This window comes from Pelodiscus sinensis, chromosome 3, assembly GCF_052426305.1.
Source record: "Pelodiscus sinensis isolate ZL-2025 chromosome 3, ASM5242630v1, whole genome shotgun sequence".
NCBI classification, from domain to species: Eukaryota; Metazoa; Chordata; order Testudines; family Trionychidae; genus Pelodiscus; species Pelodiscus sinensis.
Genome location: NC_143054.1, coordinates 19,882,542 through 19,898,419, shown reverse-complemented (window position 1 = coordinate 19,898,419; position 15,878 = coordinate 19,882,542). Strand labels below are relative to the sequence as shown.

The window sequence follows — 15,878 nt, the reverse complement described above, 5'->3', positions numbered from 1 at the left end:
TTTAGATGCAATAAATCAACGCCCTGCTGGACCAGTCGCTGCCCATTGATCCAGTAGAAAGTGAAGACATACCCTTAGGCACTTTGGAAAAACCTATCCTTAAACTGGACTTTATGCAACTGGATACTCCTCTCACTTTCAGGAATTTTCCAACAAAGTAACTCTTACGATTTCATTGCAGTTACTCTTGATTTACAGGAGTGTCAGTGAGTGTAAATTCAGGCCCTGAGAGTAAAATGGAGTTTACTACGTACAGGCTATTATGCAGGAATTTCTGGGCGGTGGAGGGAGTGGTTTTTTTTGGTAAATGTGGACCGCAAGGGTGTGAATACACTCCCCATGGTCCCGCAAGTAAGTGGGGAAATCAGCCCCAGCCTTCTCCCGGCTGGCCAGAGCATGGGGGAGGGAGGCTCAGGCAGCGCACCACTCCTGCTTTCCCCTGGCTGGCTGGTGCATGCTTGTTTGGTAGACCATGGGGGGTGCTTTCACACATACTGGCCCCACACGTACTGGCCTGAAGTATTACTAAGAATGCCTCCTGTTAGGTCCCTACCTTATACAATATGGTAGAGCATGTTTATGTGTAAGCATGTTTATGTGGAGCAAGGCAAATTTGTGAGTACGGAAAAATCCTGAAAGGCATGAGATTTGTGTTTCATTCACAACAGACTAACATCACTTTTCAAAGCCAGAGAGAAACATATGCAGATCAGGCACTAGAAGATTGCCTGAAGTATTTAACTCTTCCAATGCTGGCATTTTCCAGGCTGAAGCTAATTTTAATGGCCTTTGGATCAGGCTCTTATACCTAGGCAGAGACTTAATTGGGAGGGTTTCCCAATTCTGTACACGACAGTGAACTCCGGGAGATGATATGGGAAGGCTTTTATACAAAGTACAGCACAGCAGGTGCGGCTCTGTCTGTGCTCAGTGATTAAATATTACCTGGCCATTGTTTCACTAATGCAAGTACTTCAATTTTCTCTCCCTCAAAGTGGAAATTTCCAAAGGAATGTGCCTGTGTTTGGCTCTGTCCTGTTTTGGAAATTGCCTGGTGCAAGCCCATAGGGTTATGAAAACAGAAGGAAACCTCCATCTAGTGAGCCACGTAACTTGTTTTCCTTTTCTCTTAGAATCTTCTCCCATGTCTGCTGTAAGTTAGAGATAAGGAAGTTTAGCATGTAAAAGGACCTTTATATGGTGCCACATATCCTAGGCTCTAGTTCAGGAAAGCACTTAAGCACATATGTAACTTTAAGCACATGAGTCACTCCCGGGAAGTCAATGGAACCATTCACGTGCTTATAGTTAGGCACATGCTTAAGTGATTTGCTGTATTGGGTCCTCAACCCATAATCTGCATTTGATATCCCTCTCACTTCACACTTGTCTGATCTCTTCTGTGTAAACTCACTTGTTTTGCCAGTGAAAAGTGACCCCCTACTGAAGGAACAATAGATGGAAGTAAACATTTATATAAGAAAGCCCAAACTGTGAACATTATTCCTCTTAATAACAAATGTATCTGGCACAACAGCATTGTTGGCAATTTTTAAAGGTTCCCCCCTTTAATAAAAACGAGAAACTGAGCAGGGGCATTGGGAATGCCTCTATTTCCTCTCCTCCTGCCAAACTCCATTCCGTGTGGCCTGCATACCTAAGGATTTTTGTGAAGATTGGGTTTAGTGTAGTGTATTTGAGAGGCTGGGGACATTAGGTCGAGATTTAGTGAATAGGAAAAATAAGGCGCATTCCCCAGCTGTCATTTACATTCTGAGTTTCTTCACATAGGATAATCGAGAACCTTTCAGCAAGGATCTGAACAACAAACTACACATTGAAAAATGAGTCATGTTTTAAACAACATGCCATATTTATTAGCCTTTGCAAATTGGTAGGAAACCACAGCACAATTATTTTCTTGCAAGTACTTTTGTGCAATATACGAAATGGAAAAATCTGGTTCACTTAGCATGAGCTTGAAGACTTGAAAATGATCTCTAATTAAGACTCTCTCAAGACGAAGGTAGTGACTTTTTCCTTCTCTGTCCCATTTTTGTGCAAGCATTGTCCTCTTTCATAACTTCAGCTTGATGATGCCTTGAGCAACAATCACTTCTGGCAATTGGGCTGTATTTACTGCCACTACAGTTTTTATTTTTACTAAAGTTGTTCCAGCCATTTATGCTGGTTTAACTGTGCCTGGTCATTCACAAACTCTCCTTTGAGTCTTATTTTATCTAGATGCCAAGAAAAAGCAAGTTTTACTGTGAGCAAAGAGACTCAGAACCTCACTGTTATTGTGAGCCTGAGTGTGACCTGTGAGGCTGAGGCTAACAATACAATTTCCTGGGTCCAGCAGGTTTACACGATAATGTTTTGAGCAACTTTACTTACAATCAAACTTTGCCTCTTGTTCAGAGAGTTTGTTCGCAGGCTTTGGGCACGAGTGTGGGGGAAACAATGCAAATATGAACTGATTCTCTGAAAAATTCATTAGGTAAATGTAAACAATCGTAGAGGGCAGATTCTGCAGTGTGTCTTCTTTCACTGTCCTCTCTGCTTAGCTGCATGTCCCAGTGCAAAATCCCTACCATAACTGCTGAACTTTGCATATCTGGCACACTTCTTCAATACTAGGGAACCTCACTAAACCATGTACTCTATGACTCATACCAAGAGGAAGTGTTGGAAGCAAAAAAATAATAGGCTAGGTGGTTCAGGAGCTTAAATCTATTGACTTTCACTGAGATGTAGACTCCAAAGTCACTTTTGAAAAAGGGACTATGGCTCCCATATCAAGTAGTAGTTTGTGAAAATTCTGCAGTCACTACGTTATAAAGTAGGATAATTAAAACAAAATAATTGATGTCAAATTACAAGCAAGTCCTTTGTAATTGTCGTGTAATTGTTTTACTTTTCTTACTGTTTGGTCACTATCTCCTAAAGGTCCCAAATGAGCAAACCACTTAACATACATATACCTTCAGATATTTAGCATCTCATCCCCATTCAGCAAAGCACTAAGCATCAGCTGAAATTCTGTGTATGTTCATGGGATTATTCATAAATTAAACATGAGCTTTAACATTTGATTGGATCAGGGCCTAATTAATAAAATTAATTCATTTTCAATTAGTTGCCAGTCATTACTGCAAATTAGCAAGGTTTTATTGTATTCTTACAAAAACAATGAAGAGTCCTGAGGCACCTTAGAGACTAAAAGATTTATTAGGGCATTCTTATGGTATTTATTAGGGCATTCTTACAGTAAACTGACACTTTCGCTCTCTTTTGCAGCTCTGTGCCTTACATCTTGATTAACCCCTTAGCACCAGAGAAGCTGGATTTTCCTGGTGAAAAGTCTGCTGTTCTCAGTGTGAAAAGAATAATGTTTCTCATACTGCCGATCAGATCAATCAGCACAATACACAGAGATTGATTTTCAGATGTTCTGATGAGTTCCAATTGGCTTCAAAAAGAGGTGCAGAGGGTAGGGGGCAGCAGTACATCTGAAAACGAGGCACTTTCATGTTAGCGCCAGGCAGAGTAGCATATTTCCAGACTTCAGCCATGCGGAATCAGCTCCCAGGAGGAAGGACTTGATTCATTCATAAAATTCTCATTAGCCTTAGAGCAAACAGATTTAATAAAGTCATAAGGGATTATTCAGCAGCAGATCTAGCTATTACTGACCAACTCTGCCTTCATGATAGGTCTCAGTGCAATCAGTGGGATTTACTGTGGGATCATCGTTTAACAGGGCACAAGAGAACAACAATACAAAGAGAATACACAAGGTTTGTGTCCTGTGAAGTCAGCTCCTCATCTGCTATCCATGAATAATGCACTGTGGACAAGCATACACCATAGGTTTTCTGTTTTCAGGCTTCAGTGGTTGCTTGTTGTAAGATTTTCTGTCTCTGGAAGGGCCACTTAAAATCAGCTGAATGTTTACAACCTGATTCCATATACTCATTATACAGCAAGGAACAAACATTTAATTCAATCGTATCAACACAAAATTACAGAAGAATCTATTGAACTCAATGCTGACATTTGTTGCTAATGTACACACGTAGGCTTCACTCTGCCACATGGAGTATCTACGACAGCACATAGGTTCAGAAGCTGCAGCGAAAAGTACATCCAGAATGACTGCACATCAGAACCTGGGGGCTGTTTGACCAGACATATAACTGTAGATTTCAAAAACGGACACAGTACCGTAAGGCAACAAAATATAGTCTATTGCCACTATGGCCCTGTTGAGGGAAGGCAGCTTCTATGAGTGTGTCATAACCATGAGCAAGTTAGTTTCACAGAAAAGTTTGATGGGACAATTGCCTCAAACACATTCAGCTTTTGCCATTACTGATTGTCTAACATTTCAACATTAAGCAGCATCTTTCTGTTTTGTTAGACACAAACATCATCCATAAATTAACTGGTTAGTTTCAACAACCAAGCCAGCAAATGGTGCAAGAGGTCATTTAATCCTACCAGCTGTTATACAGCCCTGGAATTCTGAAGACAAGTTCACAAAAACCTAGAAATTGGATTCTGCTAGTTTGCTTTTAATTGTCTGAAAGTAACAGAGGAACTTACCAGAAATGACTCTCTCTCTGTGTGTGTAATCATATAAAAGAATAGCAAGAAGAGTATTCTTGGGTTATCCAGTCTGACCTCCTGCATCGACAGGCTTTCGTCATCATCTCTTCTAATGCCTTATTTAAATTCTTAGTGGATCATACAAGTTAGAAATGAATAAGACATACTAGGTCAGGCCTGCACAACATGGTCCGAGGGCCGCATGCGGCCCACAGGGGCTCACTGTGCGGCCTGTGACAACTACGGGTAGTGCGGCCCCATCCGATCCACCAGCTGGGCAGAGGAGCAAAGTGCCACTGAGAAAGGAGAAGTGCGGCGATTCTCATGATGTCACAGCCAGCAACTGCCAGATTCAAAAAGGCAGAAGTCAGGTAGAGGAGGGGAAGAGGCTTGTGCTGAGGGGAGGGGGGCAGGTCAGGAGTAAGGGGAGGACACCAAGGGGCAGGGTAAAGGAGAGACAAATGCCAGGGGGGCCAAGTGGAGACATGCGGAAGTGTAGTTTTTTTTTGGCTCAGCAAAAATTTTTAGCCGTATGTTTGGTATTTTTTGGGAGAGCATCCCTACTTGCGGCCCGTAACTTTTCTTTGGAGCAATATGGCCCTCGTCGCTTTCCGAGTTGTGCAGGCCTGTACTAGGTCAACTGTCTCCCTGCTCGGGAAGGATTGTTTCTTTTATTATCAAGTGCTTTTTCTATTTTCAAATGTCTCTGGGGACTCAGATTTTTATCTTTTTCTTTGAGAGACTACAGGAAACTCTCACCATTCATGTGGATGTGTTCCTAGCACCACTGTAAATGACGAAATGACCACTGGGAGCCATGACTCCCAGCCCCCGCGGTGAGCTCCCCATGGCTCCTGCACTCACCCCGGGCCTGGGAGCCATGGAGAACAGACCATGGGGGTTGGGAGCTGCAGGGAACTCATCACAGCTTCTGGCAGCCCCAAGCAACTCAAGTTGATGAATTCATTGCAGTTCTGGCAGCTGCAAGGAACTCACTGCAGAGGCTGGGAGTCAGGGTGAGTTCTCTGCAGCTCCTAGTTCCTGCTGCCCCTCAACCGCCATGGCTTGAACAAGAGCGAATACACAAAACCGCAAATAGCAATTCTGTGAATTGCAAGAGTGTCCTGTATTTCACAGTCTCATTGCTAGGACACTTTTCTTCAGTTCACTTGTCTGGTGCAAACTTTGATGGAGCTATTCTTATTTACACATCTGAGGATCTGGGCCTATAAGTTTTGTCTGCACATCCAGTTGTGACAGAAATGCTGGCCATTTTCTTATTGGGAATTCATCAACTTGTGCATTTAGGTCAAGAGTTTTAAAGTTGTACCTCCACTAGAATTAGGGACCTACCATTTGTATTTAGGAACATGACAAAAGTGGCTTGATTTTTGTAAAGGCACTGAACATATGCAGTACCACTGAGAACCATGCCACTTATGAAAGTGGATTAATATGGATTTAGCTGTTTAACTTAAGACATTCCACATAGACGCGTCTGACTTTGCGTCTTTCCTTTCCTTGCTCTCTTTTTGAACTTCTAGCACTTATCAGCCATATGTCCAGAAATATGTCCTGGTGGTTCTAATACCAATTTTTTGGACAGTGCTATCAGCTGATTTTATATTTGATAGAATCCCTGAAATACCTAGTAGAGTCTGCATGGTGATCCAATATCATTGTGCGGATGAAGCTACACTTTAGGCTAGTCAGTGCACTTTATCCTTCTGTAAGACGACGCAGTAGAAAACAAGCCATAAATCTATCCTGCGCAGAAAGATTAGGGTCAGACTCTGACAGTGAATTACACATTCACAAAAGGATAATTTCCCCCCCTCGTCATTGAGTGTTTATAATCTGGTCAGAATGTCTTGTAACCAGCCTGTAATCATGGCAGCCATCTCCCTGCTGGCATCCAGGACAAACGCATGGCGGATTCCCTTCTCACAGAGCCGAATGTCCCCATCTGGAAAATCCATCTTGATTTCTTCAAAATACTGTTGGGGGCACCAATTGTCTGCAACTCCATAATAGAAAATCAGCTAGAAATCAAAGCAGAGAGAAAATGTTCATTTGAAAAGGGAAATAAGGGGAAACGGCATGTTCCATTATTGCTGCTACTGATCACGATAAAACCATTTTGCCTTGCCATACCCCAGTTTTCCCATATGACAAACTAGGGATATTGATACTTACTGTGCTTTGAAATCACTTGGGGTATGTCTACACTTGCCCCCTAGTTCAAACTAGGGAGGCAAAGGAAGCATACCAAAGTTGCAAATCAAGTGTGGGATTTAATTATCCCATGCTTGATTAGCATATTCGCGGCCGGTCACCAATTTAAAATGCTGGTCGTCCGATTTAACTTGCCGCATGTAGACGTGGTGGTCCAATTTAAAACCCTTCCCTCGAATAAACTGGTACTCCTCATTTGTCATAGTTGTTGACTTGTGAGCATCATTCTAACATGATTCAAGGGTTTTGTGTAAAATGGTAGAAGTTTTTGCTTTTAACTAGTATGTCATCGTCATCATCAGGTGGGAACTGGACCTTGTAATTGGTGCAAAACATGCTGTATTTTATCTACTTATCCCATACTTAATAACATGATATCTGAGCAGTGTGAGCATCTCACAATCTTTAATGTGTTTATCTTCACTTTACCCCTGTGAGGTATTATCCCCATTTGCATTTGGGAAACCAAGACTGAGATGATTAATGACTTGTCCAATGTCTACAGAATGTCTCTGGCAGACCAGAAATCTGAAGTCAGGATTTCCCCAAGTCCTAAGTTAATGCTGTAATCAATGGACCATATTCCAAGCTATTAGAAAAGTAAAAAAAAAAAAAAAAAAACTTTCTTAGAAACCATTTCACAAACCTTCCAGCATTGTTTCTAATTTTCATAACCAGCTTTTATAGCAGGTTATAATGGATAAAATTTTGTCTTACACATGGGTGGGCAATAATTTTTAATCGGGGGCACTCAAAGATTTTGCCAAGTGGTCAAGGACCGCACTTCTATGGGGTCTGGGTCAGTGGGTGGGGTGTAGAAGGGAGCTTGGGATAAAGGACTGGGGTGCAGGAGAGGGTTGTGATCTGGGGAAGGGGCTTAGGGTGCAGGGTCCAGGAGGGGGTGTGGTTGCAGGAGAGGATTCTGGACTGGGGGAGGGGTATATGAGGAGATACAAGGTCTGGGAGGGAGTTGTGACCTGGGAGAAGGGGAAAAGGTGTGCAGAGGGTTTGGGGAGTGACCTGGGGCAGGAAGTTGGGGGGAGAGAGTTCTGGGGTGTCAGAGGCAGGTTCTGGCTGGGAGTCACTTACCTAGGTGGCTCCCAGCCAGCAGCCCTGCAGAAACCTGAGACAGGCTCCATGCCTGTCTGCTGGGCTGGCTGCTCCACGTGGCTCTGCTCCAGCACAGGGAGATGGGAGTGAGGGAGTGAGGATGCTTAGCACTGCCACTGCCTCCAGCAAAATTTCTCAGCTCCTATTGGCCGTAAACTGCCCAAAGGGAGCTGAGGGATTTTGCTAGGGGGCCGGGGCAGTGCGTGACGCTTCCCTCTCGATCCACAGCATCCATAGCAATTAGCAGTTAGTTGTTTAAAGCAGCACGAGCTGCTCCGTGCGTTGTACAAAATGTTTGAATGCAAGTACGAAAAATATGTTGATTTCTCACTGGGTCACATGTACAGCTTGGTTCAGTTATATTAATGATATTTGTTGCATGTTTCATTTCTGAGCTTCAGCACATAACTGAGCAACACAAACAAACCAGAAGACAAACAGAACTGTTCTAAATCACTGGTTCAATTTTAAACCATTCTGTAATAATCTGAAATGGAAAAAAATCACCTCATTGTATAGCAGTGCAGAGGTGGGCAAGGGGCCAAAATTTGAGTACGGGTGGCATTTCACAAAATATGTAAGGTTTTGTCTCATGTCTTTTCCTGTCATTGAAATTCACCAACCCAAATTTTGGAAACAGTGGACTACTAGCTGTATCAGAACTTCAGAGAGATAGCTGAGTTAGTCGTAAGGGTATATCTACACAGCAAAGTTATTTCGAAATAACAGCCGTTATTTCAAAATAACTTTACTAGCATCTACACAAGTCAACTGCTATTTCAAAATTAAATTGAAATAGGGGAGGGCTTATTTCGAACTTGGTATACTTCATTCCACAAGGAATAGCGCCTATTTAGAAATTGCTATTTCAAAATAAGTGCTGTGTAGACGTGGAATAGGGGCTATTTTGTAATGGGGGGCCTCCTGCCCTTCCTAGGGTGCCCTGCTGGCCACTCTGGCCCCAATCAGAAAAACTCCTCTCCTCTCCCCGTCCCTGGAGCCCTTAAAGGGGTAGAGTCTGGCCACAGTGTCTGTGCCAGCTCCAGGCCTGCCAGCCCAGAGCCAGTACTTGCTGCCCTTGACCCAGTGGCCCCAACACGAGCCAGCAATCCACTGCCAGCCAGCCCCCATGAGCCTGCTAGGGGCCGGAAAAGGCAAGCGCTTTCCTGGTCCAGTGCGGAGATCAGGGACCTCACTGAGGTTTGGAGGGATGCCTCCAACATCCATGATGAGGTTTGGGGGAATGTGACCATCTACATGCAGATAGTTGCCAGCCTGGCCACCAAAGGCCACATCCGAACCTAGGAGCAGGTTCGGATGAAAATTAAGGAGCTGCGGTAGGCATATGCCAGGGCCACAGGGGACAGCTCCCAAACAAGGGCAGACCCAGACACCTGCCCCTATTTTGATGCCCTGGACTGCATCTGGGGTGGGGATGGGGTGACAGTCTGTGTCTCCCAGGTGGTCATTGACCCTGTGGAAGAGGGCCCTGATCAGGGCACAGAGGAGGAGGAGGGCCAGGAGCCGCAGGAGCCCGGAGGGAGCGTGCTGCACAGCGAGGACCCCCGAGCCGTCCCATCGACCCTGACGCCTGTGTCGTCCGAGGCCGGGGAGGCAACAACACGTGAGTGCCATCACTGTCCCCTTATGCGGGGGTGGGAGGGGAGGGAGACCAGGGACTGCGCGCGTGGGCCTTGCTGGCCATGGATCACGCAGCAACCTGTGCATGTGTCATGCCACCTCTGGGCACATGGTCCCAGCTGGCTGCCACACAGGGGCCTCGGCCTGTTAGCCACACACGTGTGTGTATGAAGGCATATGACATGCTCCTGACCCCGGGGTAGGACACAGCAGGACGCCCTCCCTCCATAAGCCCCCTCTACACAGAAGCAGGGGACATCTCCTCCCTCCCCCTCCCCTGCATACACAGACCCACACCTCATATAGCACAGGGGCATGAGTGTACTCCAGGGCCAGTTCCCACTCCGGGGGATAGCAAGACATCCCGAACACGGCCTCTGTGCTAGCACATTGGCTCTGATGGTGCGGAGACCTGTAGTCCTTGCCTTGCAGAAGGGGGCTAGGCTTCACCCACTGTGTCCCCAGGGATAACTGACCACTTCTCTTGTTTGTCCACAGCCGCACCAGCTGCGAGTGCAGATCGCACCACACCGCCCGGGACATCCTCCCACACCCGGGCACTCTGCAGGCTGACCTGCACCTGGGGATACTGCAAGGTCTGCACCACACCCTTGACCACTGGGTGCATGAAGACGTGCAGCTCCGGTAGGAGCTGCTTGCCCAGGGCTGTGCCATCTGCAACCACCTGCAGACCCCTGTGAAGAGATGGCTGCCTCCTGCTGCTCCAGCCCCTGCTGCCTCCCCAGCTACCGCTCCTCCTTCCACTCCTTCTCCCCATCCCGCTTCTTCCTCCACACCCTCCATCCCCTCTGGGGACGCTGAGGCCCCCGCACCCGCAGTGCTGGGAGACAGGTGGGCCGGCAAGACCCTGAGCTTCTCCTCCCCCTTCCTCCCCTTGCCTCCCTCTCCCAGCTCCCTTCTCCCAGGTTTACCCCTCCCCTCTCCCACCTTCTTCCCTCCCCCACCTTCTTCCCTCCCCTCTCCCGCCTTCTTTCCCCAGTCTCACCTGAGTTTCATTCCTGCCCACCCCAGTTTTGTTCAATAAAGACAGTTTGTTTTCTTGAACACGTGTCTTTATTGTACATCAGGAAGAAGGGTTAGGGAGGGGTAAGTGGAAGGACGTGAGGATGGAATGAGGCACAAGACCTCATTGGGGCTCACCAGGCAGACTGTTAGTCCTCCTCCGGGTGGAAGCTCTCCTGGAGGGCCTCCCGGATATGGACAGCCCCCTGATAGGCCTCCCGGCTGGCAGCTATGCGGGGCTGCGTGCACATGCCGGCCAAGTGGTCGGCCTCTGCCATCCAGCATGGCAGGAAAGCCTCCCCCTTCCTCTCGCACAAATGCAGCACACACCATGCTGCCACCACATGCGGAACATTCTGCTCTGAGAGGTCCAGGCAGGTGAGGAGGCATCTAAAACAGGCCTTCAGCCGGCCTAGGGCACCGTTGACCACAATGCAGGCCCTGCTGAGCCTGGCATTAAATGCCTGTTGGGAGGGGTTGAGGTGTCCCGTGTATGGCTTCATGAGCCAGGGTTGTAGGGGATAGGCTTCATTCCCCACCAGGCACAAAGGCATGTCCACTTCCCCAACCCTGATGTGGTGGTTGGGGAAGAAAGTCTCGGCATGCAGCCTCTGGCACACGGAGGAGTTGCGGTAAACCCACGCGTCAAGTGCTCTGTTGGACCAGCTCACATTGATGTCCACGAAGTGGCCCCGGTGGTCAGACACAGCCTGCAGGATGACTGAAAAGTATCCCTTCTGGTTGATGTAGAGGGAGGACTGGTGTTCTGGGGCACGGGATAAGTGTCCTGTCGATTGCCCCCCCACAGTTGGGGAAGCCCAGAGAGCCAAACCCCTTGATGACTGCGTCCACATCAGAGAGGAGGATAACTCTGTGGAGCAGCACTCTGTTGATGGTCTTGACCACCTGAACAGGGACACACAAAAGTGAGAGTCACTGGGGTGCCAGGGTGGCTGAGAGTGCTCCCTCCCCGCCACTGCCCTGCACCCCCACTCCTCAAGAGCAACTCCCCCTGCAATTCTGGCCACTATGGGCAGTCCGTAGTGTGGGCGGGACAGAACAAACCTCCCCGGGGAGGGGACTTTAACTCTTCCCCCCCTTTTCCCTCCTTGCACCCTCCCTCCTAGCACACTGGCCGGAGATTGCCATACCTGCATGAGCACCGCTCCGACCGTGGATCTCCCCACGCCGAACTGGTTCCCCACAGATTGGTAGCTATCCAGCATGCAGAGCTTCCATAAGGCGATGGCCACACACTTCTGGAGGGGAATGGCGGGCCCCATGTGTGTGTCCTGTTGCAGCAGAACAGGGGCGAGCCACTCGCAGAGCTCCAGGAAGGTATCCTTCTTCATCCTGAAGTTCTGGGTCCACTGTTGGTCTCCCCAGCGCTCCAGGACAATGTGGTCCCACCAGTCGGTGCTGGTGTCCAGAGACCAGATGCAGCGGGGCACGCTGGCGTCCAGGAGCTGCAGCTGCTCCTCCACATACACCAGGAGGGTCTGGATGATGGCCTGGAGGTTGGGCTGCAGCAGATGCTGCAAGGCAGCCTGCAGAAAGTGCAGACAGGCTTGCAGCAACACGTCCATGAGAAGCACGAGAGTGCCCAGGGGCAGCTCTGGCTCCATGTTGCAGAGTGCTGTGGTGTTCTGAGTGAGGGCAACCAGAGCACGCAGAGAAAAAAATGCTTTGCTGTCTCTCTGTGAGGTAGGCAAGCAAGCAGGGAAACCTGGGAACCGGCTGTCCAGGGGAGTCCCTTTAAGCACAAGCCTTAGATAGCCTCAGGCAGCAGCCACACAAAGTAACTCCTGACCTGATGCCCTCCCGGAACCAGTTCCGGCTGGCCTTAAATGCGATTCAGCATCCAATCAGTGTGGACGTGCTATTTCGAAATAGAAAAATGCTATTTCGAAATGCATTTTGTGTGTAGACATGTTATTTCGAAATAAGATATTTTGAACTAACTATTTCGAAATTAGATATTTTGAAATAATGCTGTAGTGTAGACATACCCTAACAGGAAAAACTTAAAAAACAACAAATAGTCTAGTAGCACCTTAAAGACTAACAAAACATGTAGATGGTTGTGCTTTCGTGGGCACAACCCACTTCTTCAGATGACTGGAGTATTAGAAGTCCAGATCCAAGAATAAATAAGGGAAGGAGGAAAAAAAAGAAGGAGACAATAGGTAGATTGTTCAAGTAGTTACAAGAGGCTGATAAGAACAATTAGCACGTCCATTGGTCGGTTGGTTAGTTAAATCATTAGGATGTGGAAGGTAGTGTGCGAGCCAGCCGATGTCTCTGTTCATTCCTTTCACATAAGAATTAAACTTGTAAATGAAGTTAAGTGGACACATTACTAATACCAGTTATACATCCAGGTGTTCGTGCGTGTGTTTAACATAAACACAATTAAGCAACTGAAAACAATTTCACAGTGGGCACTATTAGTTAATATTAATAATAGATGGGATTACCAACCATATGACTTCAATATAAATAAAACTTTATATTATTCTAGTTAGAAATTCCTGAACTTTGTTGGAATCCAAATTTGTTTTCTGATAATCAGTTTTGCTACCCAAATCCAAGTGTTATAGAATCACAGAATCAGAGGGCTGAAGGTTGAATGGATTATGCCATGCAATCTAAAAATTGGGTCACAATTTGGGGGTAGGAAATGGTAGGAAGATATTCAAAGACACGTGGAATTAAGGTATCAACAAAAGTCAGTGGGACTTTGGTATCCGTTTTTTTTATATTTCTGAAATTCTCTTGGTAAAAGATAAAACAATAAAACTTCTCCCTTACACACTACATTGTGTAAATAAATTGTGTAAATTGAAAGTGTAAATAAATTGTGCCATTAATTCCAACTCATTCAGACCTTATTTAAATGCCAACAGTTTTCTTCACAATTCAGACATGCCCTCCTTCCTTTTAAGATTGTTTGCCACTTCATGGCCACTATTCCTTTTCCCAATTCATTTGTTTATTGAGCCTAGGGCTACTCTGTTTCTGTGTACAATTCAATTGATGAGAATGAATGTTCTTCACTGTAGCTAGTGCTTTACTGAAAAGATGTTATTTACTTCCGGGCTGCATACATTAAACTTGCCAAGAGTGACTTCTCATGGGAGTTAGCAAAAGTGGTCACTTGTAAGAGATGGTCTCTCATCAAGGTTTGCTATAAAATGGGCACTTTTAAGAAGTACAGAAAGATTATTATTGTCACCCATGTTTCATTGTATTCACCTTTTAAATGAACATGGCATACAGTATACACTACAGTACTGTATTTAAAATCTCTTGGTGGGTTTATTAATATAGCAGTACAGTATACAAAAGTATACAGCATTTCTCAAACTGGGCTCCAAAAGGGATGCTGACCCAAAAGGGGGTTGCAAAGATACTGTAGGGGATTCATCGTATTTCTACCTTCACCTCTGCACTGCCTTTTGAGCTGGACAGCTGAGGAGCAGTGGCTGATGGCTGGGCACCCAGCTCTGCATCCAGTGCCAGTGTTAATGGCAGTGGATAAGCTAAGGTTGCAAAACCAAACCATGCCAATCCACTCTTACTTTTGTGCTGCTGCTGGCTAAGGATGTGAACGACTAGTCAACGATCCAATAAGCCAGTGGTCCCCAATGTGGTGCCCACGGGCGCCATGGTGCCCGCTGGGGCATTTATGTGCACCCGCCGAGGGACCAGGGCCGGCCCAAGCCATTATTGCGCCCCGGGCACGTGGCGCATGCGCGGCCCTGCCCCAAGGCGCCCGGCAGCCCCAAAAGGTTGGGGACCACTGCAATCATAGAATCATAGAATAATAGGACTGGAAGGGACCTCAAGAGGTCATCGAGTCCAGCCCCCCGCCCTCAAGGCAGGACCAAGCTCCACCTACACCATCCCTGACAGATGTCTATCTAACCTGTTCTTAAATATCTCCAGAGAGGGAGATTCCACCACCTCCCTTGGCAATTTATTCCAATATTTGACCACCCTGACAGGAATTTTTTCCTAATGTCCAATCTAAACCTCCCTTGCTGCACTTTAAGCCCATTACTCCTTGTCCTGTCCTCAGAAACCAAGAGGAACAAATTTTCTCCTTCCTCCTTGTGACACCCTTTTAGATATTTGAAAACCGCTATCATGTCCCCCCTTAATCTTCTTTTTTCCAAACTAAACAAGCCCAGTTCATGAAGCCTGGCTTCATAGGTCATGTTCTCTAGACCTTTAATCATTCTTGTCGCTCTTCTCTGTACCCTTTCCAATTTCTCCACATCTTTCTTGAAATGTGGCGCCCAGAACTGGACACAGTACTCCAGCTGAGGCCTAACTAGTGCAGAGTAGAGCGGCAGAATGACTTCACGAGTTTTGCTTACAACACACCTGTTGATACAACCTAGAATCATATTTGCTTTTTTGGTAACAGCATCACACTGTTGACTCATATTCAACTTGTGGTCCACTATGACCCCTAGATCCCTTTCTGCCATGCTCCTTCCTAGACAGTCGCTTCCCATCTTGTATGTATGGAACTGATTGTTCCTTCCTAAGTGGAGCACTTTGCATTTCTCTTTATTAAACCTCATCCTGTTTACCTCTGACCATTTCTCTAACTTGCTAAGGTCATTTTGAATTATGTCCCTATCCTCCAAAGAAGTCGCAACCCCACCCAGTTTGGTATCATCCGCAAACTTAATAAGCGTACTCTCTATCCCAATATCTACATCATTGATGAAGATATTGAACAGTACGGGTCCCAAAACAGACCCTTGCGGAACTCCACTTGTTATCCCTTTCCAGCAGGATTTAGAACCATTAACAACAACTCTCTGACTACGGTTATCCAGCCAATTATGCACCCACCTTATCGTGGCCCTATCTAAGTTATATTTGCCTAGTTTATCAATAAGAATATCATGCGAGACCGTATCAAATGCCTTACTAAAGTCTAGGTATATGACATCCACCGCTTCTCCCTTATCCACAAGGCTCGTTATCTTATCAAAGAAAGCTATCAGATTAGTTTGGCATGACTTGTTCTTCACAAACCCATGCTGGCTATTCCCTATCACTTTATTACCTTCCAAGTGTTTGCATAGGATTTCCTTAATTACCTGCTCCATTATCTTCCCTGGGACAGACGTTAAACTGACCGGTCTGTAGTTTCCTGGGTTGTTCTTATTCCCCTTTTTATAGATGGGCACAATATTTGCCCTTTTCCAGTCTTCTGGAATCTCCCCTGTCTGCCATGA

The 15,878-nt window shown here is 46.3% G+C and overlaps 1 protein-coding gene across 5 annotated transcripts in view; it reads right to left on the bottom strand.

The window, feature by feature from the left end:
* Nucleotides 1-1,849: 1,849 nt before the first annotated feature.
* The window catches only part of LDAH (lipid droplet associated hydrolase), a 213,828-nt gene continuing 199,799 nt past the window's right edge, over nucleotides 1,850-15,878 (bottom strand). For all 5 annotated transcript variants that reach the window (XM_006131859.5, XM_006131858.5, XM_075923427.2 and 2 more), the window contains one exon: nucleotides 1,850-6,653. In XM_006131859.5, the coding sequence (XP_006131921.2) occupies nucleotides 6,462-6,653 (192 nt within the window). In that variant the 3' untranslated portion in view covers nucleotides 1,850-6,461. The remainder of the gene's footprint in view (nucleotides 6,654-15,878) is intronic.